This window comes from Phasianus colchicus, chromosome 37 (genome assembly GCF_987193195.1).
Source record: "Phasianus colchicus chromosome 37, bPhaCol1.hap1.1, whole genome shotgun sequence".
NCBI classification, from domain to species: Eukaryota; Metazoa; Chordata; class Aves; order Galliformes; family Phasianidae; genus Phasianus; species Phasianus colchicus.
The window spans coordinates 159,532-181,901 of NC_143472.1; the positions used below are offsets into that span (position 1 = coordinate 159,532).

A 22,370-nucleotide genomic window follows, 5' to 3' on the forward strand; every position below is an offset into this window, starting at 1 on the left:
AAATGGGGGAATGGACTCTAGAGGTCAGGAAGGAGGGCATGGGGGGTACAGGGGACTCTATGGATCAGAAAATGGGGTCAGGAAGGAGGGGGGCAAACTGAGGGGACTGGGGGATGGTAGGAGACTATGGTTCAGAATAGGGGAATTAGAGTGGGGGTATTTGGGGGGACAGGGAATTCTTGAGGTCAGGTAGAGGGGACTGGGGGGGGGGTGAATCTGCGGGACAAAATGGGAAGACGTACGGGGGGGGCGGGAAAGGGGACACAAGGGATCAGAGTGGGGGACCGAGGAAGGAACGGGATGGGAGGGGGCCAGGCATGGGACCCTGGGGGTCAGAATGGGGAACAGGGGCAGACACTGGTGGAGGAACAACTGGGGAGGGGTGGACGAGGACTCCATCGATGAGAATGGGGGAATTGGAGGTGCGGACAGGGGGGAGAGTGGAACCCCAGGGGTCAGACTGAGGGACTCCAGGGGTTGTAGGCGACCCGTGGTGGAGGTGGGGGGAAGGCAGTGAAATACCCTGGGTGGGGGACGGGGGGCACGGGGCCTGAAGCCTGAGTGGGGCTCGAAGGGCAGTGGGGGGTGAAGAAGACCGGGAGAGTGGGGGGACGGAGAGCCCTCAGGGATCTCCTGGGGAGGTGGGAGAGCGACTCGGGGGAGGGCAGAGCTCCAAGGATGGGATGCAACAGGCAGGCATCAAGATACTCCCCTCGATCCTCCTTCCAAGCGTCTCTCTATGCAATTATCTGGATATTTCCAACCATACAAACACCATAATCCTCAAAGGAAGAGGAGGGATTGATGTGGGGTGCTCTGTTCGGCAGCAGGGATTAGCACATCGGTTTAAGAACCAACGTGTGAGTTTAGCAAAAGGAACCCATGAGCGATAGTTCCGAAACTTTCCGTTTCGGCTTCAGGGGGAGAACAGCCTCGTTTCTCCTCCGGAACTTCGCACGGGGACACAAATGAACGCTTCTCCCTTCTGCCTCAATGACTGTGCCTCGCAAGAAGCCTCGATCGCCGAGGTTCGCTGCTTCGGAGCTGTTCCAGCCAGAACCGCAGCGACCGACCGCGAGGTACGGGGGTTTTCGCTCGGTCCCCTCACCCAGGGATCCCCGAGACAACAGAGCGGCCGGGCAGCTCTGGCGAGAGCGGCTGACGCGGCGGGGACGTCGCCAGGGCAACGGCTCTGCATCCGCGCCCCCGCCGAGAAGAAGCCTCTGGGAGGGCAGCCTCGCGTCGCTGCCCACCACAGACGGAGAGGAGGAGTCGGGCTGTGAGGATCAGGCGGGCTGTTTCAGCGAGGAGAAACCGTAAGCCGCCCGTACGCGGGACTACACCGCAAGGAGGGTTGCGATCGCTGTCGGTGAGCGGTAAGTGCGGGGGCTCCCGTTAACGAGCCGGCAACGGGGCGAGGGCAGAGCCAGCAGTACCGGCAGCGGGGCGGGGCTGATCAGTCACACCCCATTAGGCTATCGAGTAGTGTTAGTGTGCCCCCAGATGGACCCCTGGGGGACAGCGCTGGTGACCGGCCTCCGCCGGGATGTGGAGCCACTGACAACAACCCTCTGGCTTCCACCATCCAGCCAATTCTCTATCCACTCGAGAGGCTGCTCCTCAAATCCATCTCTCTCCAATTAGAGATAAGGATATGGGGCGGGACCATGTCAAAGGCATCACACAAGCCCAGGTGCATGACATCAGTTGCCCCTCCTTGGACCACCAGTGCCGGCACTCCCAATGTAGAAGGCCACCAGATGGCTCAGGCACGATCTGCCCTTGGTGAAGCTGTGCTGGCTGTCTTGGATCGCGTCCTCATCTCGCATGTGTCTGAGCATCTCTTCCAGGAGCATCCACTCCAAGATCTCCTTGCGCTCAGAGCTCTGCCTGGCAACCATCTGCCTTCCTTTCCCCTGTTCTGGATTTCCCTTCCAGCTGTGTTCCCCGTGAAAAGACAAATGGTTTCTCACTGTACAGCTGTTCCAGTCAAGCTTAATGTGGCCTTCAGACTGCCAGCTCAAATCTTTGTCTCAGTGCTGTCAGACAGAGAATGTAAATGTTCCCCTTGTGGACGGCAGTGTTGGTTTGAAACTCCCTGCCTACAGTTACAAGCAAATCCACCTTTGCAGAGCTCCTGGCAATACAGTTCCCAGCTGCAGGCAGGAGTGCTCACAAGCCCTCTGGGGAAAGGAGAGGCCTTTCAGAAGCCCTCATGTTCCCTGTGCCCCTGCCTGCTCCTCGTCCCCACAGAGCTCCCCTGCGGTTCTCCCACGGAATTTCTGTTGCTGGGAGGGAGCTATGGGGATACGAGGGGACACATCAATTCTTCTGCACAGGAAGTGTGCACGGCCAGCAGAGATGGCTGCCGTCCTGGGAATCCGCTCTTGGAGAGCATGGGCCTACCGGGCCTTGGGAGCAGCTCTTGTTGCCACCCAAACTCCTCTCTCAAAGCACGGCTCCATCACATTAGTTGATGGCAACAGACACGACACCAGCAGAAAGACTGGAAATAAGGCCAATTTATTTTTTTTGGGAGTACTGCGTCCAGGGCTGGGGCCCCAGTACAAGAAAGACGCAGAGCTTTGGATCGAATCCAGAGGAGGGCCACTAAGATGATCTGAGGGCTGGAGCACCTCTCCTATTGAGAAAGGTGGAGGGAACTGGGCTTGCTTAGTTTGGTGAGGAGAAGGCTCCGGGGAGACCTCATTGTGGCCAATTCTTGAAGGGAGGATATAAAGTGGAGGGGGAACGGCCGCTGACGAGGCTGGATAGTGACAGGACAAGGGGGAATGGTTTTAAACTGTGGAAGGGGGGGCAGAATTTGGTTAGATGTTAGCAGTTCTTCCCGCGGAGGGTGGTGACATGCTGGAACAGCTTGCCGAGAGGTGGGGGATGCCCCATCCCTGGAGGCGTTCTAGGCCAGGCTGGATATGGCTCTGGGCAGCCCGGTCTGGTGGTCGGCGACCCCGCACATAGCAGGTGGGTTGAAACTAGACGACCTTCAATGCCCTTTTCAACCTAGGCCATTCAATGAGTCTTTGATTCTATGATCTTCCATTCACAGGTGGAAATCTGGACAGCTTCCCAGCCCCCTTGCCGAGAGCTCCACCGCGGTCACCACCGTTGGCTGCACCTTCCCCTCTGGAGCGACGCGAGCATCGAGCACTACGGAGGTGAAAAGAACAGCGCACGGAGCGTTACGGGCTGAGCGCAGGCAAGTAGTGCAGGCTGGGCTCCAGCCCGGCTCTCAGGATCTGCTGCCTGTGGAGCTCACCAGGGGAGCTGCCGCTTCAGCTCCAGCTTCTGCCGGTTTCTTTCCGCTGTGCTGGCAAAAGCCTCTTGCTGATGGAGGTGCGGCTCCAACCTTTGGAGCACCTGAGCCACTCGTGGGGAAAGGAGGCTGCAGCAGGAGGAGAAAGTCATCCCTTGGGCTCTGCTGAGCCCCCCTGCCTCTCCCCTCACCCAGCCCAGCATCCCCGTGCTGCCGCGTGTCCCCACCCTTGCACCCCGCCAGAGTTTTTGGCCGGGCTGTGCCTGTCCCCGAGCTGCAGGGTCACAGCTGCCCGAGTGCCTCAGGCAGCCAGCAGAGCCCGCACACACTTACTCAGCGTGCAGTGCCAGCTTGGTCGCTGTTCCCATTTTACTTCCCGGCAGAGGATCCACATCCTTCCTCCACCTCCTCTCCACTTGCTGTCCCCTGGGCTGGGCTGGAGGATGCGGAGCACGCATGCTCTGCCTGGCCATCAGCTGCCAAAGAGGAGACGCTGTCAGCAAAGTGGCTGGGAGCACGGGGCTGTTTCTCAGAAGCCCTCTGTCAAGGGCCCCGCAGCAGGCCCCGGCAAGCAGGAGACTTGGCCCTGCCAGCCCACGGCTGCCCGCCGCCCTTCCCTTCTCCCTGCAGGGCTCTCCCTGCGAGGTGCCAAGCTCTCCTCCCCAGGAGGAGCAGGCCAGCCCCTGCCATGCTGCACGGCGCCTGTCCCGCTCCCCACCCCCTCAGTCCTGCTGAGCTCGCAGCCTGGCTCAGAGGATGGCGGCTGTTGCCAGTAGGCTCGATCCCTGACAGTACCTGGGGTGGACGCTGGTCCGCCCCTACGCTCCAGCCTTCCCACGCCGCCCTTTCTGCCCGTGCTTGCTCTACTTGCTGCTGGTGCATGGGCCACGTGCGGTCTACTTCTTTCCACAATGCAGACACTTCCCGGAGCTCCTGCAGAGACACAGCAGCATACAGGATCAGCCTCAGCCCCTGGGACTTTCCTTCAGCTCCACGCTCCTGCTCCTCGCCTCTGGCAGCCGGTCAGCACTGTTTTGTCCCTGAAGGACCAGGGGCCCTAAAGGCAGGACGGGATCCGCAACTTGTAGCAAACATGGCTCAGAGGTCGTATTCCACTCTCATGGCCCCTGCTCAAAATCAGAGTGCTGTGGCAGGTGGCAGGCCAGGAGGCGAGAAAAGATAGGGAAGGTGTGCAGCACCCTCCATCTACTGAAGAGGAGCTGAAGGAGCGGGTAGAAATGTGAAATGAGGGCACCCCAAGGGCTGTGCTCCAGGTCACTGCACACACAGAGGCTTTTGCTTCCCTCCCTGTGGAAGCACTCAAGGCCAGGCTGGGTCAGGCTTAGAGCAACCTGGTCTAGAGACAGGTGTCCCTGCCTACAGCAGGGGATTGGAACTAGGTGGTCTGAGTGGCCCCTTCCAACCCAAACTTCTCTATGATTCTACCATTCTGTCATTTGTGCAGTCTCAAGCAGCACAGTCCCCGTAGCAAGGCAGAGCCGGTACCTGCAGCACCCTCTTAGACTCCTCTGTGGCAGGGAGTGCAGTGCTGGTCTGGGCAGGAGTAGATGCTTCCTTCTGTCCCGCTTTCTTCGTCCCGCGGGAGCTGCCTGCACATGGCGGGAGCGCGCTGCAAACAGACACAAGAGGAGTCTGCAGGAGCCCAGGGCACCTCGGTCTCCCCCCGTGCTCCCACAGCCGTAAAGATGGGCTCCGGTGCAGTGCGGAGAGACCCCTGAAGGAAGAAGAGCTTCTGCCATCAATGGGGATCAGCATTCAGCTCCCCCAGGGATCGGGGGCCAGGGTGGAACATGAAGCTGGCGTGTCTGCCTCGAGCAATTGTGCTGCTTTGCAGACAATTCTCTGCTGCTCCCGGCCATTTCCAGAGAGCAGGGATAACACACCCAGCCAGACGTGGGACAGGAAGGGGAAGGTGGCTGCTGCCTTCTCACCAGGGATGATGTCGTTGGGAGACTGGAGGTCCTGCAGCCACAGCACCCCGATGTCCAGCTGGAAGACAGGCCTTAGCACCGAAACTGCCTCTTCTTTGCTGTGGAATTGCTCTCGGACCCCAGCAAAGACCCCAAGCCCCGGAACCAGGACTCCCTGCACGGGGAAAAGACAGACAGGCTGACGAGTGTGTACTTTAGGGGCGGCAAAAGCCACAAACATCAAGAGCATGGGGTCACTGCTCTCCGCCCTCCCCACTCCTGATGGACAGCAGGGTGAGATGGGGCTTTCCGGAAAGCTTTGGAAAAATCTGTGATCCCTGCAAGACAGTCACCTTCGCATAGTATTTCCCAACATCCTTTGGCTAGAGAAGAGCCCGGGCATTTACAGCACAGGGCTTAAGCCTGGGACTTATTCCCAAGGACATCCTTGGCATAGGGCCAGAAAAAATCCCCCACCCATTTCTCCCTTGGCTCTCCCCGTTCTGATCACAGGGCAGAGCAAAGCCCCTGCGTGTGCCAAACGTTTGCTCAGGGCAGCTCTGGCCTTGGGTTTCCCTCCCAGTTGGCCAACAGGCTGCTCTGGGCACCCGGCTTGGGCTCAGCGTGCTGCTCAGTGTGGTGCTCAGGGAGGGACTGCTCTGTGAGGCCCACACTCTTGGCGGGACTGAACCTCTCTCCAGGGCAAGGGCCACCAGCATACCAGCCCACCTTGTCCAGCTTCATCTGTTCCAGGATGTAATCAGACACGGCATCCCAGACCGCAACAATCTCTGCAAAGGAAAGAAAAGACATGTCATGCTCCAGGACAGCCTCTTCACAACTGCTTGGCAAGCTCCTCACACAGACAGTGATCGATACAGGCACACGCACACACCCCAGAAAAGCACCGCCATGGCTAGCGGAGCTGGGCTTTGCTCTGATTTCAGCCTTATTCAGGGCCCCGAGGGGAAACGGGGACATAGGAAGCCTGTGGGACACAGGATGCCTTTCCTCCCAGAGCAGGAACCTACGGAAACACCTGTAGGTGTGTTCTCCCAGGGAAACCTGGTCTTGGACTGCCCTATCACAGGGGACTGAGCATGCCTAAAGGAACCTGGGGGCTCTGGGCAGCTCTACTATTGGGACCTGGCTGCCACGTGGTCCCCAGAAGAGCTGGACCCTTGGGCAGGGCTCTTGCAGCAGCCCCCAGCCATGCCCAGCCAAGCACAGAGAGCAGGAGCTGAGGCTTTGGACAGCTAACAGCCCCGTGCGATGCCTTGGGAAGGGAGTCCGGAAAGCCTTACCTTTGGTAGAGAGTTCCAGCAGCGTTGGGAACGTGTAGACCAGCTCCGAGCTGAGGCTCACAGTCCAGCAGCCTTCCATGTCGCTGGCCGACAGCCCTCAGCTCAGAACTAAGGATGCCCTCCACAAACAAGGCTCCTCAACCAACCAACAATTCTCCGCAAAGTGCCCCTGCTCCTCCACGTGTCAACAAAGGTCACCCAGTGCAGCCTTGCTGCCCCTGAGCCGACTCCTGACCGCAGAAGGACAGAGCCCCTGAGCAGTGCTGCAGCAGCGCCCAGGCCTTGCAGGGAAGTGCTGGCACTGATGCTGCCCTGTGGAAGATCTCCTTGTGATGCAGCGCATCGCACTGTGACATCAGCCCGGGTCACCTGGAGCTCTGTTGGGTCACTGGCATGGAGATCTCCTCTTCCAGGAGGAGTTCCAGTTAACTTACTGAATTCTGTTATGAAAGAACGCAAGCCTAACTTTAATGGCTTAGTAAGAGAAGTTGTTTCACGTCTGCTTAATAAACAAAAACCTGTGCGTTCACAGGCACACACACACCTCACGAGGTTGAAATATCATTATTGACAGTCACCGTGGTTTACTCGGCAAATGGCACGAGAACTTGCCACGTGTCATACAGGCTGAAGCTGGTGAGCTGCTGGCGACGCACAACGATGATGACACTGCATCATGGCTGTGCCACGCTGATGTCACATGTGGTCTCCTCTGTTGGTGGCACAGAGTTCACCACCGTGTGTGTCCCCGTCCTCGTGGCAGACAATGATGGGCACCAGAGGGCTCCAGTGTCACTGAGTCCGGCTATAGGCAGGCCTGGAGGGGTGACAAAGGACAGCAAGAGGCTCAGAGACAGCACGGTGACAACGCGGGGCCACCAGTGCCTACCTCTGTGTGGTGATCACAGCACAGGGAATAATGTCATCCAAGGGATGGTGACACACGAGTGATGGCGACACCAGATGACGGTAACAACAGTGACAGCCAGGGATGGGGACACTGCATCACGGCTGTTCCACATCGAGGTCACCCTGTCACGGTGTCACGGTGTTACCTGAAGACAGTGACACTCGATGACACCCAATGGCATCCAGTGAAGGTGATACCCAACGATGGTGACACCACCAACCCCATGTCACACCCCACGTGTCCCCCAACTGTCCCCAGCCCCCCTCCCTGTACCCCTCCTCGTCACCTCTTCAATGAGGATGGCACTGCGCTGCAGTTGTGCCACCATGGCAGGGGGGACAGCTTGGGACAGTCATGGACAGCCAGGGTGACAGCGACACCAGGCTCCAGGAGCTGTAGGACGCTGATGGGGCTCTCGAGGTAGACGGGTTGGTACGGCCCCAGATTCCATGGTTACAGTGACAGTGTGGACTTCGGGACAGGCGGTTGTCCCGGTGCTGGCATCCGGTGCTGGGATCGGGGGGGGGGGGGGCCGGCAGGTGGACCCTGGAGGTCAAAACGGGGGAGGCACAGAGGGGAGGCGTGGGCACCTTCGGCCCACGGAGCCGAGCACGTTCCACCGCCGCCTCCTCCTCTCCCTCCCTCCCTCCGCCGCTCGGGCGCGTAGCGCTTCCCCACGCCGCTCTTCCTTCCCTCCACCCCCTGCCGCTCCTCCCTTTTCTCCCCCCGGCCCCCTCCGGGCCCCGTCCTCCCTCCCCACCGGCTCCGCTCCCTCCCCCGGCTCCCGGGGGTCTAGCCGAGCTGCCCTCCCCCTTCACAGCCCCTACCCGGCACCGCGCCCCTTTCCCCGGGCCGTGCCGGGGATTACGCGCAAATCGCCTCGGCCTTAACCCTGTTTGCGGCCGCTCGGGCTGTCGGGGAGCTCCCGGGGTGTGCGGACGGCCCTTCTCCGTTGCCCCGGACCGGACCGGACCGGACCGGCGACCCCCGGCCCTCATCGAGCGACCTTCGAGCTCGGCGCCCCCTAGACTCGCAGGAGGGGCCCGAGGGGGTGAGAGCATAAAGGGCAGCCCTACTGAGCAGCCCCTTGCCCCCGCTGGGGGATCTGGGCTCAGCAGCTGGTCCCGCGTATAGGGCGAGCACTGCGATGTAGTCCTTCGAGGCATGGGTCGGGACGCGATCCGTGGCTGGGACGTGGGCTGGGACATGGGCCCTGCGTTAAATGCAGAGCAGAGATGGACACCGTGTGCATCCGTTCATGGGGGCACCACGCCTTAAGGAGCAGCACATTTCTCTGCCCTCCACCAAGCCTTTTATTGACACACTGAGTGTTTACTTGGAGGCTTCTCAGTTTACGAGTTACCAGCATACCCTTGAACCAGCATACCAGCCAACGTCTCATGGCTCTTCAAGTGGAGCTCATGTCTCCTACAAACTCAACCCTTTCACTGATTGTTTTTTTCCTCTTGCTGTACAACAGCAGGGTATGTGAAAGAGCAGAATTTCAGAGGAGATAGGAAACAAAGCTCCATCACCACGTGAAGCCACGCTGTTCTTTTCTCCAGCATTTCTGTGTTGCTTTCGTTCCAGCCTGCCCTTTTGAGTTCACAGCTGCCAGGTTTGATCACAGAAAGTAATCACTGGGTTGTCTACTTGGTAAGTGCAAACATCAGGAAAGCAGTTGGAATTCACAAGAATAGAAGAAAGGAAATTGCATTGCTAATATTTAAAGATATAGTCATTTTCTTTGTGGTTTTAGGCTTTCATACAGAGCATTGGGATACTGCAAACTGAGGCTAGTTTGCAAAAAGTAGCAATTTTTGCCTCTCCTGCCCTCCCTCTCAGTAAAAAGGTGAAGTACCTTCTGTATTTTACTAAGCCTACTAAGTTAAAGTGGTGCACCACTAACTCAAGCCCAAAGAAGTGCTGCAGTGGTATAGCTCATCGGGAGACTGAAACTGCTGCAGCTCTTCCAGCAATAGAAAAAAGAACTATTTTTGTTGACCGTGAGTTTATGAGTGGTCTGTTGTTGAATTGCTTTTGTTGAAGGGTTGTAACCTCAGAAGGGAGCAAGCCAGATGACTGACAGCAGGTTACTTTTTTGATGATGGTGAGAAATTGCATGTGGTTGTCCGAGGATGTTTGGTCTCCCTCCCTTTACCCCCAGGTGAAAGATACTGCTAAGGAATACCATCCTACAAAAGCCTGTAGACTAAGAATTGGTGTCAGAGTCATATTAGCTCCCCTACTTACCACGTGATGCACTGGATAATCACACGACTGCTGTTCTGTATCCTCTGACATCATCCAGCCTCTGTAGCCATGGCCATGCTTTGTGGCAGAAGTGGTCTGCTATTAAATATTTGTCATCCTTGCACCCTGCTGAACCACAAAAGCCAAAAACAAGAAACAAGACTCTTATTTAAGCTACTTCTTCAGCTCCAGCCCTGTACATATTCTACTACCTTAAAGTTCAAACCGGTTCTTGGTGTCCCTTTTGCCCCATTTTTTATTTCATATGCCCTAAATCTTACAGCTGTGACTAGATAGATAGACAATTTTGTTCACCTCATTTCATCCCCTGGAGTTCAAAACTTAGTTTCCATTAGTGGAAAGCTAGTATAGGCCCCTGAAGACTACAACAACCTACTTAAGCTTAAGGTATGTTTCAAGGTCGTGTTGGATAAGGAGGAAAGAAATCAGCTCCTACTAGCTAATGAAAACTGCAATGTCATTTCAGATCAGGCCTGCCAGTTTGGGCTCCAAGATACCAAATTTGTTTTTTCACTTCTTTTTGTTCAGGGGATGGATTCAAACTGGCTGACAAGCCTGCCCTTAGTGATTTCCCCTCATGTGAGCTTTGCTCACCCTATCTGAGAGCCCCATTTTACAGAGACCAAGGTCTGTGCACTGCTTGACAGAACTAACTGAAAATCACAGGCCAAGTACTCCTCTAAAAACATGTAATTCTGTCAAAGCAGACATGGAATTTGAGGACAGGTGTCAAAACCACAGGATTATTTATTTATTTCTTTGTTTATTTTTAGGGGCATGCTGCTGTGTTTGCAGAGGGGCAAGAGAACTGAAGGCAAGGGAACTTAAGTTGAGGAGGTGCTGCCCACTAAAATAAACCATGGCACCTGTCCCCTGAAGGAAGGGGGTGGTGGTCTGGGAGGAAACCTTCCAGAGGTCTACGGTTGAACCAGATGATATTCATGGCCTTTTCCTACCTTAACGATTCTGTGAGTCCATAATTCAGAGAGCAATCTTCACAGCTGGCCTGGGAGCAGGAAGTGAGCATATAGTTGGTCTGCCAAACTGCATCAAAACATCTCCATGAGGGGAGATGGAGTTTGTTTCATTTCATCCTGGTTTTTTGACTTCGTTCCAAGTTGTGTTTTTGTGTGTTGTTTTTATTTTCTTTTCCTTCAAGTTTTTCCACTTAGTCTAGACGTTTGGGTTTGAATTTCTCAGTAGTCCGCTGTATACGCTGCGTTCAAAGATGTCTCATATCCTTCTGTCTCTTCTGTTCCCTGCCCTTAATGACTCAGTGAGAACTGGATCAACAGAGTGAATGCTTCATTGTTGACTTTTTTTTTTTTTTTTTTTTAAACATGAAACGCATTGAAAATAGTAACACATGCCTGCCTTCTCTAAGCAAAATATTTTGGCTGTGTTGGACACGCTGAAACATACAGATTTTGAATTCAATGCAAATGTTTTGTTTAGACATTGACAACAAAACCCCCATCTCTTGAAGTACTTCCATTCTTCATGGAAAACAAACAAACAAACAAACAAACAAAACAACAAAAAAGCCTTTCCATTGAAGAACTTGCCATTTTCTTTCCCTAAATTGAGGCAGGAAGACCTTAAAACAATGATTTTTCTTCATATTTTTTTTTTCCAGCATTGCCTTCAGCATGTACCATATAAAGAATATATGCTAATGTTCATCAACTGATGCTAGCATCAAATTTCCTTCTTTTCTTGGCACATAATACGCACGCCTACTTTGAGTAAATTCTTCAAGGAAATGTTGCTCATTCTCCTCATAGTAGATATGCCAGTTGGATTCTTTTCTGTTAAGTAATTTTGGATGACATCCAAAGGTAAGGTTTGATCAGCGGGGTAACTGGGTAGTTCCTGCCAGACAGATAGGTGGTAACAACCCACAGGAAATGGATTACAAGCAGAGAAAAAAGCACTTAGTTTTCAACCCTTCAGAGAGAGCCAAAGTAACACAATGGGTTAAGGAACACATTTAAAACTAAAGGTATGTTTTATTATTGGCCAAATCCTGATACCTGTCTTGAAGCCCGCTCCCTTCTCTTTGTGAGGGCATTCAGACAAAATGCTGTAGAAGTTCTGGATTTCTCCCACTTCACAGTGTCTGTTGCTTGGGAATATTTCGTGCAAGGAACCTGAAAAAATGCTTTCGCCCACACTTTCTTCACAGGCTTTTTCCACCTTGTGCTTTTTCTTGTCGTTATTATTCCTCTTGTTACTGTAATTGCTGCTTCTGTATGTATCTGTACAAGACAGGATGCTTTTAAACAGTTCCCCACTGTTTTCAGTGTCACAAGGTGGAAGTTATTAATGCAGCTGGCAGGAATGTGTCTGTTGCCTTAGGGAAGGGCTGCAGGAAGCAAGAAATTGCAGTGAGAAGAAAGCCCTGCCCTCAGAAAAGAATTTTAGTGAAGGACCAGCAGAGGTATGGAGGGACAATCCACCTGCCACTTCATTGCCTTCTTCTTGTTTTACTTCCCCTTCTCAGTATTTTTTCTCAGATGTTAGCATCTCCTACTTTCTTTGTTGTTCTACTGACTTGATTCGGAGATATCTAGCAGGAGGTTGATGTGTTTCTCATTCAGTATTGTCAGGGCATTAGGAAAAGTATTAACAGCAGGTTGTGTGTTTATGGCCTCAAGTTGTGCCAGGAAGATTCAGATTGGACATTAGGAAAAATTTCTTCTTCAAAGGTGTGGTTAGATGCTGAAATGGGCTGCCCAAAGAGATGGTGGAGTCACCTTCCCAGGAGGTGTTCAGAAAACATTTAGATGTCGTACTGAGGGACATGGTTTAGTGGGGAAATATTGGTGGTAGGTGGATGGTTGGACTGGATGATCTTGAAGGTCTTTTCCAACCTTGGTGATTTGATGATTTGATGATGATGAAGAGGACTACAGTGATCAGAATGGGGGAACTGGAAGGGGGAAAAAGGGGAGGGGAGGCGCAACCCCGGGGGTCACACAGAGCGACGGGGGAGGTTGTGGGCGACCAGCGGCGGGGGGAGGGGAGGAGGGCAGTGAAATACACGGGGCGGGGGAGGCGGGGAGACACAGAGCAGCTGCCCCCGCCGAGCGGAAGCCCCGAGCGCCACAGAGACCCCGCGGGGCCAACGCAGAGCGGCACGTGGCCCCCAGCCCCCTTAACCCCGGCCCCGCCCCGGTGCCCCCCCCCCGAACACCCACCTGTAGAAGCTGAGGCGGCGCTCGGAGCCCCGGGGTGCGCCGCCCCACTTCCGCACGGCCGCCTCCTCCTCGGGTCGCGGGGCTGGTGACGTCACTCAGCGGGGACGGCGCGGCGCCAAAGCGACGGAGCGGCGCACGCGCTGAGGCGCTGTCGCCATGGGGACGCCATCACGCATGCGCTGTCGCCGGGGGGGCGGCTTTACGCGCTGCAATGAGGGAGGGCGCGCCGTCTCCACGGCATCAGATGGAAAACGGCGCTTGGAGACTGCAGCTGCGGGGCAGCAGCTCAGCACAGCGCTGCCGATGACTGGAGCCGAGCGAGAAGCGGACTCCGCTGGGCCGGACTCCGTGCCGGGCTCGAACGCGCCTCGATCCGTGCGATCGCTCCCTCTCTTCCGGGGCTGCCCGGCTCAGCCAGGAGCCGCTCCCGGACACCGGGCGGGTCCCGCCTCTCGCGGTCAGCCGCCGCTTCTCGCAGCCCGGCAGCGCCTCGCCGCAACGACGGAGGACGGCTCGGTTCCCCCTCCGAGAACAGCCGGATTCTGACGGGGGACGGACGGGGCCGGCGGCGGTGCCCCCGCGCCGCCTTCCCCCGACCGCGCGGCGTCCCCGAGGGCGGCGGCGGGGCAGCGGAGCGGCGGAGCGCCGCTTTCCCCGCACGGAGCCCCGCGGCTCCTCCATCCCGCCGGCGCCATCGGCATCACCATGGCGGCGGCCCCGCGTCCGCAGCCGCCATTGGCGGAGAGCCCGCGCTCGGCCCCGCCTCCTCCGCTCTGCCATTGGTCGGTGCGCCGAACGGGGCGGGCGCTCCGCGCGGGGTCCTTTCTGTCCGCGGGCGCGCCGTCATTGCGACATCACCGCGCGCGTCCCCGTGGCCCCAGCCCGGCTGCCCTCGGCGATGCCTGCCGTCGTGCGCCCGCTCCGCTTCCCGGGCCTCGGCTGCGGCTGCGGGAGGAGGGCGGGGACGTGGGGGACCTCAGCGGGGCCGGGCCCGCCCCGCCCCGCTCCGCCCCGCCCCGCTCCGCCCCGCCCCGCTCCGTGCGGGCCTTGCTGGAGAGCGGCGAGCGCGGGCTGGCGGCCGCCGGCAGGTGGGGGAGCGGGGCGTCCGGGCGGGCGGCGCGGCCCGGCGGTGGCGTGGGGAACCCGCTGGAGACGAGCGGCTCCGGGGCACCTTGGCGTCCCGCTGCAGGCGGCGGTCGCGGTGCCGGCCCGAGGCCGGCGCTGTGCGGGGCGGGGCTGAGCGCGGGGCGATCAGCTGCTGCTGATGCTCGGCCGGCTTCTCGGCCGCCTGCGCAGGGCGCTGCTGGCTCGCGTTCAGCCGAGCGTCGGCCCGCAGCTCCGGATCCTTTTCCTCCACGCGGCCTTCCGGCCGCTCTGCCCCAAGCCCGCAGCGATGCCTGGGGTCGTTGTGACCAAAGTGCGGGACCCGGCGTGTGGTGGTGTCGAACCTCGTGCCGTTGGCATCAGCCGTCGATCGGCCTGACCGGAGCCCTCTGCAGGGTCTTTGGAATCCTTAGGCAGATTATAGGCGGATGGCGTAGCTGAGGGGCGATGGGAGACAGGGAGGGGAGCATCCTGCCGTGCCACCGGCAGCCCGGGGACCACGTGCTGTGGGTGCCGGCACGAAGCTCCTCCATCCGTCAGCACGGGAGCTGCGGTTCTGGCTGCAGCGGCAGGAACTCAGCGCAGCCCTGCAGAGAGCGGTCCGGCAGCACGAGAAGAAGATGACGGCCGTGGAGTGCGAGAGCCTCAGCAGCGTCTGCAGCCCGCGAGGAGCTGAGCGGGGCTGGGAAGAGGAAGCTGTGGGAGTCCTGGGGAGGGACTCCCAGAATAGCAGCGTGAGTGGCAGGATCAGCTGCTTCCTCCTGACACCGTTTCCTTTGAGAAGCCAGTGCAGAAGCCAGTCCCCATTGTCACATCTGTGGGGTTGCACAGAACGCACAGGCATGTGGTAAGTTTAGGTTGCATATCAGGACAAACTTCTATACAGTAAGGGTTGTTGAGCACTGGAATGGGCTCCCTGGGGAGGTGGTTGAGTCACCATCCCCAAACATGTTTAAAAACTGTTTGGATGTGGTGCTCCAGGACATGATTTAGAGGAGGGTTGTTAGAGTTGGGGTACTTTGCTCAGGTCATGGTTGGACTCGATGCTCTTGAAGGTCTTTTCCAACGTGAGCGATTCTGTGATTCTGCAGGGACACAGTGTGTTGGACTGCTGTTTGTTGCAGAACACCAGCACAGGGCAGGACTGGGGACTGGGAAGATCACAGAAGATCACAGAAACACCAAGGTTAGAGAAGACCTGTAAGATCATCCAGTCCAACCGTCCACCTATTACCAATAGTTCTCACTAAACCATATCCCTCAACACGAAATCCAAACGTTCCTTGAACACCTCCAGGGTCGGTGACTCCACCACCTCCGTGGGCAGCCCATTCCACTGCCTGACCACTCTTTGAGAGAAGTAGTATTTCCTAACGTCCAGCGTAAATCTCCCCTGGTGCAGCTTGAAGCCATTCCCTCTAGTTCTGTCACCAGTTACATGAGAGGAGAGGCCAACACCCAGCTCACTACAACCTCACTTCAGTTAGTTATAGAGAGCAATAAGGTCTGCCCTGGGCCTCCTCTTCTCCACACTAGCTGCTAATGGATCGCTCCATTAATGCAAAATTGCTGTAATTAAGAGCAGGTAAATGCTCCTGCACAAGACTGGGCACTGAGACCTTTGTGTCTGTCAGTGATTCTCCAGCACGTTCTGTGCACGTGGCTGCTTTGCTTTCTAGGGCCTGGGAACAGCCAACAGCACTCTGATCAGAGTGATGGTGTCCTGCTCCGAAAAAGGATCTTTTTAGATCTGCTCTTCTTACCTGTATCCTCTCTTCTGTTCTGCCCTCTTTCTTCTCCCCTCTTGTTCATCACTCTTCTCCCCCTTACAAGCTCCTCTCTTCCCTTTTTCCTTTGTTCTGCTCAATCTTTTCTCTCCTCTCCTTCTCTCCTCTCCTCTCCTCTCCTCTCCTCTCCTCTCCTCTCCTCTCCTCTCCTCTCCTCTCCTCTCCTCTCCTCTCCTCTCCTCTCCTCTCCTCTCCTCTCCTCTCCTCTCCTCTCCTCTCCTCTCCTCTCCTCTCCTCTCCTCTCCTCTCCTCTCCTCTCCTCTCCTCTCCTCTCCTCTCCTCTCCTCTCCTCTCCTCTCCTCTCCTCTCCTCTCCTCTTTGTTGGCAAGAGGGCTCCGAGCTCCCTTGCTGGTGCGGAGAGAGAGGCTCAGACTCCCTTGCTGGTGCAGAAGGAAGGATGAAGGACCTTTACTGAAGATGCTTACAACCTTTTATACCCATGCAACAGCAACTTACATGTAGGAAGCAGGAGCCTCGTGTGTGTTTACGTCTGGCTCAAGTTACTGCTAAGTTTCTTTACTCATTAGCAAGATAATGACTTTCTTTATCCCACATCTCCCCCTTCGCTATTAAGAGAAAAAGAAGCACGGTTCAAAAACAATCCTAAACGTAGCTAAACTAAAATTAATACACTGAACAAGGATGGGTTCTGTAGAGTACAAACAGCAGTCCATATTAACCAGTTCCAACGATTCCAATTCTTATGATTCCTTGGTGACACAGTTGACAAAGTGCGTCTTGTCGCTGTGAGTCCAAACCACTGATGAAAGTGCTGTGGTCATGTTACAGCAGATGATGAGACGGATGGCCAGACCCCCCAGATTCGCATGAGCACCCACTGGACACCCCAGGACTCCTCTGGGACATCCCCAGACCCTTCTGGATGACTCCAGGACCACTCAGACCCACATGAGAACTCCCTGGACCCTACCAGACCCTGCTGGGCCATTTCCAGATCAGCCCAGGGACTCCTCAGAGCTCTTGGGCCCATAGTGGGAACTTCCAGATCCTTCCATGGTGCCACAGGACCAACCCGGGGACTCCCTGGACATCCCAAGGTCACAGAATCACAGAATCGTAGGGGTTGGAAGGGACCTCCAGAGATCATCGAGTCCAACCCCCCTACCAAAGCAGGATCCCTACACCAGGTCCCTCTGGGATATCTCCAGACTCTTCTGGTTGAGTCCAGAAGATCCCCCTGGAGCCCCCAAACCTCTCTAGGATGTCTCATGCAGATCCTTCTGCATGATTCCAAGGGGGGATAAGAGGGGATAAAGGAGGGTGTGGGTGGGGTGAGAAAGGGGTCAGTGGGACTTTTTTGGGCTGGAAAGGGGGGTTGTGTGGAATCTAGGGGGGAAGGTGTGAGTGAGTGGGACTGCTGTGGGGTGGAAAGGGGTTCTGGTGATGGAGGGAGAGGTGGGATGGGGAAACTGGGGAGTTGTGGGGAGCTTCTATAGTAAAGGAAGTCTAGGGGCAGAGAGTGGGGGATGGGGGGGAAAGCAGAGGTTCTGACACAGTGCCTGTTCAACAGCTCCCCTCTGTGTCCCTTCCCAGGGAGAAACCACAATTTGGGCCTGAATGACACTGGGCACACAGCTTCCTTCTTAGCTTGACGTCAAGACACCTTGCTGACACAGATCTTCTGTAAGAGATGCAAGGTTAGTTTGGAAATCCATGAGCTTCTCTAAGGTCATGCGTTACATCAAAGATCTAAAGTTAATCACAGAATCATAGAATAGCCTGGGTTGAAAAGGACCACAGTGACCATCTAGTTTCAACCCCCTGCCATGTGCAGGGACACCGTCCACCAGACCAGGCTGCCCTGAGCCACGTCCAGCCTGGCCTCGAATGCCCCAAAGGATGGGGCATCCACGTCCTCTATGGGCTACCTTTTAAAATGCCTCACCACCGTCTGAATGCAAAACTTCCCCCTGATATCTAAACTAAATCTCCCCTGTCTCAATTTAAAACCATTCCCCATTATCCTGTCATTATCCACCCTCGTAAACATCTGTTCCCCCTCCAGTTTATACAGTTTATACGTTTCCTTCAAGTCCTGGGAGGTCTCCCGGAGCCTTATCTTCTCCAAGCTGAACAAGCCCCGGTCCCTCGTTGCACCAAGAATGCTTCGGCGGCTGCATTTCCCTCGTCCCCCACCAGGGGGGACTTCACTGCACTTCAATGCACTTCAGTGCATTTTTTTTGTAACTTTTGGGTTGAAATGTTAAAGACAGTAAAAGGAATGTTATTTTAGTGATCTAAAAGTACAAAACAATAGTTGTAATTCTTATTTTCAGGATAGCTGGGCTAATCAGAATCTAGTTGCTCTTCAAGCTTAGTGTTGCTTATGTTGAGCTGTTTCAAGCTTTTACAGATGTTTAAATGAGAGCAGCTAATGACACCCAGTTTTCCCCAAGAACATAAAGACGACTTGCCACTCAGGAGTAGTGGTTTAACACAAAGCTTTTGAATGGCGTGGTCTTCCTTACAGCTGCAGTTCTGAGATGACCGTGTGTTAAGATGAGCTGCATCAAGCAGCTCTTTCATCCAGTTGCTGAAGACTAACAAAGACTAAATTTGTCAGAGGACAGCACCTAGCATTTAAAGAAGAGGTATATGTAGTTGTACCGTTTCCCTCCAGACTCCCTTGACTGTGCAGTCCAGCACCATAATGGATAGACCTTTATTCTTTGGAAGCCAGGTGCAAGGTGTTGTGTACACATCTCTGCTTGGATAAATAAAGGAGGATTACATTTGGGAGTTCTGCAAATTTGCAGGTGGATCCTAAATTTGTCAGCGATGAAGGGCAGGTGATTGAAATATGCTGGCATCCCTGCAGACAATAAATGCCATGACATGATTAGCAACAGTATTGCAGTCAGGATAGAGCAAGAACATACACCAGGCAAGAGTTGTGTGTTGAGTGGATGTACAGATGTTCAGCTGGATGTTTACTAAAAATGTGTATGTGACTCTTCATTGCTGGATTTCCAATGCTCAGATGTTCAGGATTAGGGAAGCAGCAAAACAAAACCATATTTGTAGAGGGTGGAGCAGATGTAAAGAAATATTTTCATTTTTAATATCATGAAGACATTTGTAATTAGATGACGCAAGATTCAATTGGAAACCCAAATCAGACTTGCCATCCTTCTCCTTTTATTTCAGTTTAAATAAAACAGGAAAGCTATTGAGATACATTTGAGAAATTACCGTCAATAAAATCATTGCTTGAAAACTTTGTTTCTCCTTCCTCTTCAGCTGTTTTGTTTCCACTGCAGTCATGATTGAAGGAGATGGTAAGCAGTTCTCTAGCTGTTTTCTTAGCTTAGTTACGTTTTGATGAAAGTTCTTTCTAAAAGTGGAAGGAAGGTCCTTTGTTAAATCCCTCACTGCTCCCATTAGACCGCCAAGAGGTCTCTCTATCAGACATCAGGATAGATGTGATTAGTCAGAGGCCAAATGGGAAGAAGACCTTACAGCAGCTGTTTTGTGATGATGGAAGATCAAACAGGAGCTAAAGAGAAACCTTTTAGTAATAACCAAAGGCCAGAGATGCTGGGAGATGCAGAGGAGGCTTCCTGCCCCACCGGCTTTAAAAAGGGACACATACCGCTGTGAGGGTGACCACATAGGCATCTCCCCAAATGAACTTAGGGATCCATGACCCAGATTTGTAAAATATTTAGATACTGAACAATTTAGGTGGGCTTTGTGAGGGATTATTTTTTATTAAGTGCCTAGCTTCTATTGTTTCAGTTTGGTTCCTGGAGATATTCACCTATCTGTCACAGGCACCTGTCTTTTGAAAACAGAGACTGATGATAATTGCACAAAACCAGGAAGGGATTGTACCTGGAAAGATCTGTCCTGCAAAGGCATAAGTGCAAGTGTCTTAATTTTGAGGAGGAGAGATTGTTTGGTGGGCTTTTTGGACTGTCATCAATGATGAAATGCCCTAAGGCAAATCATTTCACGTGCGTCATGCCACGTTATTTTGTCCCTAGCTCTACAGCTCCCTCACCTAACACTGTAATACACATCTTAGCCTCACCTAGGCCAAATCCATTCTCAAAGCGGGAGGAAGCCTCTGGTATACAAAAGGAGCCATAAAGTAGCTCATAGTCATGTGGGTCATGTAGTCATATAGGGTGAGACCTACGTTCCAGAAATGCGCTTTCCCCACACTTGGGGACTGGGCTGGACCTCGGCGGCTGCATTTCCCTCGTCCCCCACCAGGGGGCGCTGCTCCCCATCCAGCTCAGCACGCACCCGGCGCTCACTTCCAGGGGGCGTTCTCAGCAGCGTGCGCCCTTTGCACCGGGCAGCCCGGGCTGCGCTTTACTGACGTGCTGCTCGGCCGCGTTCACAACGTGTGCTCCAGTCAGCCCGCAGGCTGTCGGCTTTTCCGCGTCTATTACACAGCCCAGTGCCGGAGCTGGTGTGCGCTAAAGGCACCTGCAGCTGCCGGGACAGCCTGAAGAAAAGCCTCGGGAGGGGTTTGCACGACCCCAGGTGAGCCGTCAGACCGGCGCTAAGCGCACAGAAGGGAACGCTGGAAGGGCCGCTAGAGGCAGATGTTGCCTGCTGGGTCCCCGAAGGGAAACTGCGGGCTGCCGGGGAGAGAGAGGGGAGTGGAAATTCCCCCGTTGGAGGCTTCACATTCAGACACTCCAAAGGAGGAGTTGAAAGCTGCCATCAATCCATGCGTGCAGAGCTGTGGAGCGGGATCATCTCGTGTCTGCCGTGGCCCAGAGGGAGAAACGCACTCCCGGCTGGGCTGTGTTACAGAGAGCCAACCGGGCAGCAGAGCACGCTGAGTTCCTCTGCTCACTTCCTCACTGTCCCAGCTCCAACCCCTTCCTGTGCCTCTCGGAGCCCAAGCCGGGCTGCAACACGCCTGGCAACCGCTGCTCCCCTCGTTGCAGCCCGTCTGGCCCAGCAAACCTGCCGTGCTGGGCAGGAGCTGGGGCCGGGACCGGGCTCCCGCCTGGGCTACAGCAGTGCCGGTTCCGCCCCGCCCGGTGCCGCTCCCCGCTGCCCTCCCGCCGCTGCTGGCAGGGGGCAGGAAGCGTGCGCTCCTCTGCACGAGGCACGAAGGGCTCCTACCTTTGGTGCAGAGCAGGCTGCTCCCACCTCTGGTGCAGGCAACCGGGCTCCTGGGAGTCGCTCCTGGGAGAGCAGGGGATGCCGAGTACCCGCAGCCCGGAGCTGGCCGCAGGACGGCCTTGCTGCACCTCCTGCCGCCGCGGTGCTGCCCGGATGGCTTCCAGCCAGGCTCTGGCCGCTTCGGCACAGCCTCAGGTGCCGGGCAGCAATTCCCACAGCGAGCACGCCCCGAGCCGGCTGCCAGGCCGTGGGCAGTTTCACAGCTCGTTCTCGTGGCACATCTGCACCCGTGGGAGAGAGGGGAGGATGGGGGCTGTGTTTTGTCACGCTAATGAAGCGTCGCTCTCTGCTCCGTCCCTTTGCTGCCTTTGCTGGGGACATTCGCACATCCTTGCGGTCGCACATCCCCACGTTGCTGTCCTGGCGCTCCTTTAACTCCTCTCACCCGTGAGCAGGTCCCAGAAGAGGCAATCTCCGGCTGCCCTGCTCTCGAGGGCAGCATCTCCCTGCAGCTGGCTCACTTCCTCACTGAGCGCTGCCCATGGCACTCATGGCATGTTTCTCCTCACTGAGCGAGTGACTTCTATTGCTAACAACTTCCTATCCTGCTTTCTCAATTCGGTCTTCTCTGCAAGGCATGAGCATGGTTAAGCTCTCTGTGTACGAGGGCCAGCTCTGCTGTTCACTTATGTAGATCTACAGACTTTAAGGTCACCCAGAAGGAACCGCCCTCGGGGTAACCGGGGGTTTGTGTCCGGAGAAGACTGCTTCCTTTTCTATTGCATTTTCTGTGGGGCAAAAGTGGCTCCAAGTTTCACTTGGCAATGTTTAAACTCTACACATCTTTCTGCAGGGGATGTTCCTCTGAACTTTGCCGTGATCACAGCCGCATCTCTTTCCTTTGTGCTGGTAACCCAGCTGCATGCATGACCAAAATTATTTCCTCCGCTCACATCAAAATTTTCTAGGAAGCAATGGTTTTGTAACAAAAGGACCAGTATCCCTATGGCAGAGGAGGTCAACACATCCTCTTCTGACTCTGCTCTTGAGAAGAAAAAAAAAAAAAGAAAAAGAAAAAGAAAAAGAAAACAAACAAGGAAGCTAACAAAGAAGCCCACCCTAGTCTAGTCTGGGACATGGTTCACCAGATTCTTCCAAGTGTTCTCACTTCTGTCTCACTCAAGGCTAAACAGAACTTCCATATGTGTGGAAGAACACAGATCATGGCCTGAACAGGATGACTTGTGGAAAATCAAACTCCATAACCACAAAGTGGTTATAAAGCAGGTATATTTTGAGTTACAGCACTGCACACACCCGCTGGGTACTGAGGGAGTAGCCTCTCCTAACATGGACACCATAAAAGGACAGTTTAAGGATATTTATAGAGACAAGTTACACATATGCAAGAATAGGAGAGGATATTACGATTGATTCTAAGAAAGGAGGTGTAGATTATTCTGATATTACCCTTAGT

General features: G+C 55.0%; 2 protein-coding genes and 1 long non-coding RNA gene across 23 annotated transcripts; 1 reads left to right on the forward strand and 2 right to left on the reverse strand.

The window, feature by feature from the left end:
• Positions 1-1,937: 1,937 nt before the first annotated feature.
• On the reverse strand, positions 1,938-5,065 carry LOC116237347 (uncharacterized). Its single transcript, XM_090129670.1, has 5 exons — positions 4,781-5,065; positions 4,070-4,207; positions 3,608-3,750; positions 3,278-3,403; positions 1,938-3,168 (listed from the first exon to the last, which is right to left on the reverse strand). The coding sequence occupies exons 1-5, from the start codon at positions 5,048-5,050 to the stop codon at positions 3,048-3,050; spliced, it is 798 nt and encodes a 265-aa protein (XP_089985796.1). The 5' UTR covers positions 5,051-5,065; the 3' UTR covers positions 1,938-3,047.
• On the reverse strand, positions 5,051-13,415 carry LOC149913409 (coiled-coil domain-containing protein 81-like). 20 transcript variants are annotated; one of them, XM_090129673.1, is made up of 6 exons: positions 12,153-12,863; positions 9,673-12,058; positions 7,706-7,929; positions 6,510-7,564; positions 5,935-5,996; positions 5,051-5,380 (listed from the first exon to the last, which is right to left on the reverse strand). In XM_090129673.1, the coding sequence occupies exons 4-6, from the start codon at positions 6,586-6,588 to the stop codon at positions 5,051-5,053; spliced, it is 471 nt and encodes a 156-aa protein (XP_089985799.1). In that variant the 5' UTR covers positions 6,589-7,564; positions 7,706-7,929; positions 9,673-12,058; positions 12,153-12,863. The 20 variants fall into 20 exon arrangements, 2 of the variants coding, with proteins under 2 accessions (XP_089985799.1, XP_089985800.1); XR_016461126.1 differs by lacking the exons at positions 5,051-5,380; positions 5,935-5,996 and adding an exon at positions 12,894-13,415 and having other exon boundaries at positions 6,025-7,564; positions 12,153-12,262; XR_016461125.1 differs by lacking the exons at positions 5,051-5,380; positions 5,935-5,996 and adding an exon at positions 12,894-13,415 and having other exon boundaries at positions 6,025-7,564; positions 12,153-12,424.
• Positions 13,416-13,962: 547 nt separating this feature from the next.
• On the forward strand, positions 13,963-19,022 carry LOC149913410 (uncharacterized). 2 transcript variants are annotated; one of them, XR_016461215.1, is made up of 4 exons: positions 13,963-14,844; positions 16,574-16,932; positions 17,339-17,442; positions 17,811-19,022. It is a non-coding gene; the product is annotated as an uncharacterized LOC149913410 (long non-coding RNA). The 2 variants fall into 2 exon arrangements; XR_016461216.1 differs by having other exon boundaries at positions 16,574-16,842.
• The last annotated feature ends 3,348 nt before the right edge of the window (positions 19,023-22,370 follow it).

Excerpts from the sequence above, each read along its gene's own strand:
- LOC116237347 (XM_090129670.1), bottom strand. The coding sequence starts at position 5,050 with ATGCTGATCCCCATTGATGGCAGAAGCTCTTCTTCCTTCAGGGGTCTC. Across the intron at positions 3,751-4,069 it reads CGGACCAGCGTCCACCCCAG|CTGATGGCCAGGCAGAGCAT; the intron begins GTACTGTCAGGG and ends CCTCTTTGGCAG. Across the intron at positions 3,169-3,277 it reads CTGAAGCGGCAGCTCCCCTG|TGCTCGATGCTCGCGTCGCT; the intron begins GTGAGCTCCACA and ends TCACCTCCGTAG.
- LOC149913409 (XM_090129673.1), bottom strand. The coding sequence starts at position 6,588 with ATGGAAGGCTGCTGGACTGTGAGCCTCAGCTCGGAGCTGGTCTACACG. Across the intron at positions 5,997-6,509 it reads GCTGGAACTCTCTACCAAAG|AGATTGTTGCGGTCTGGGAT; the intron begins GTAAGGCTTTCC and ends TTTCCTTTGCAG. Across the intron at positions 5,381-5,934 it reads AACAGATGAAGCTGGACAAG|GGAGTCCTGGTTCCGGGGCT; the intron begins GTGGGCTGGTAT and ends TTCCCCGTGCAG.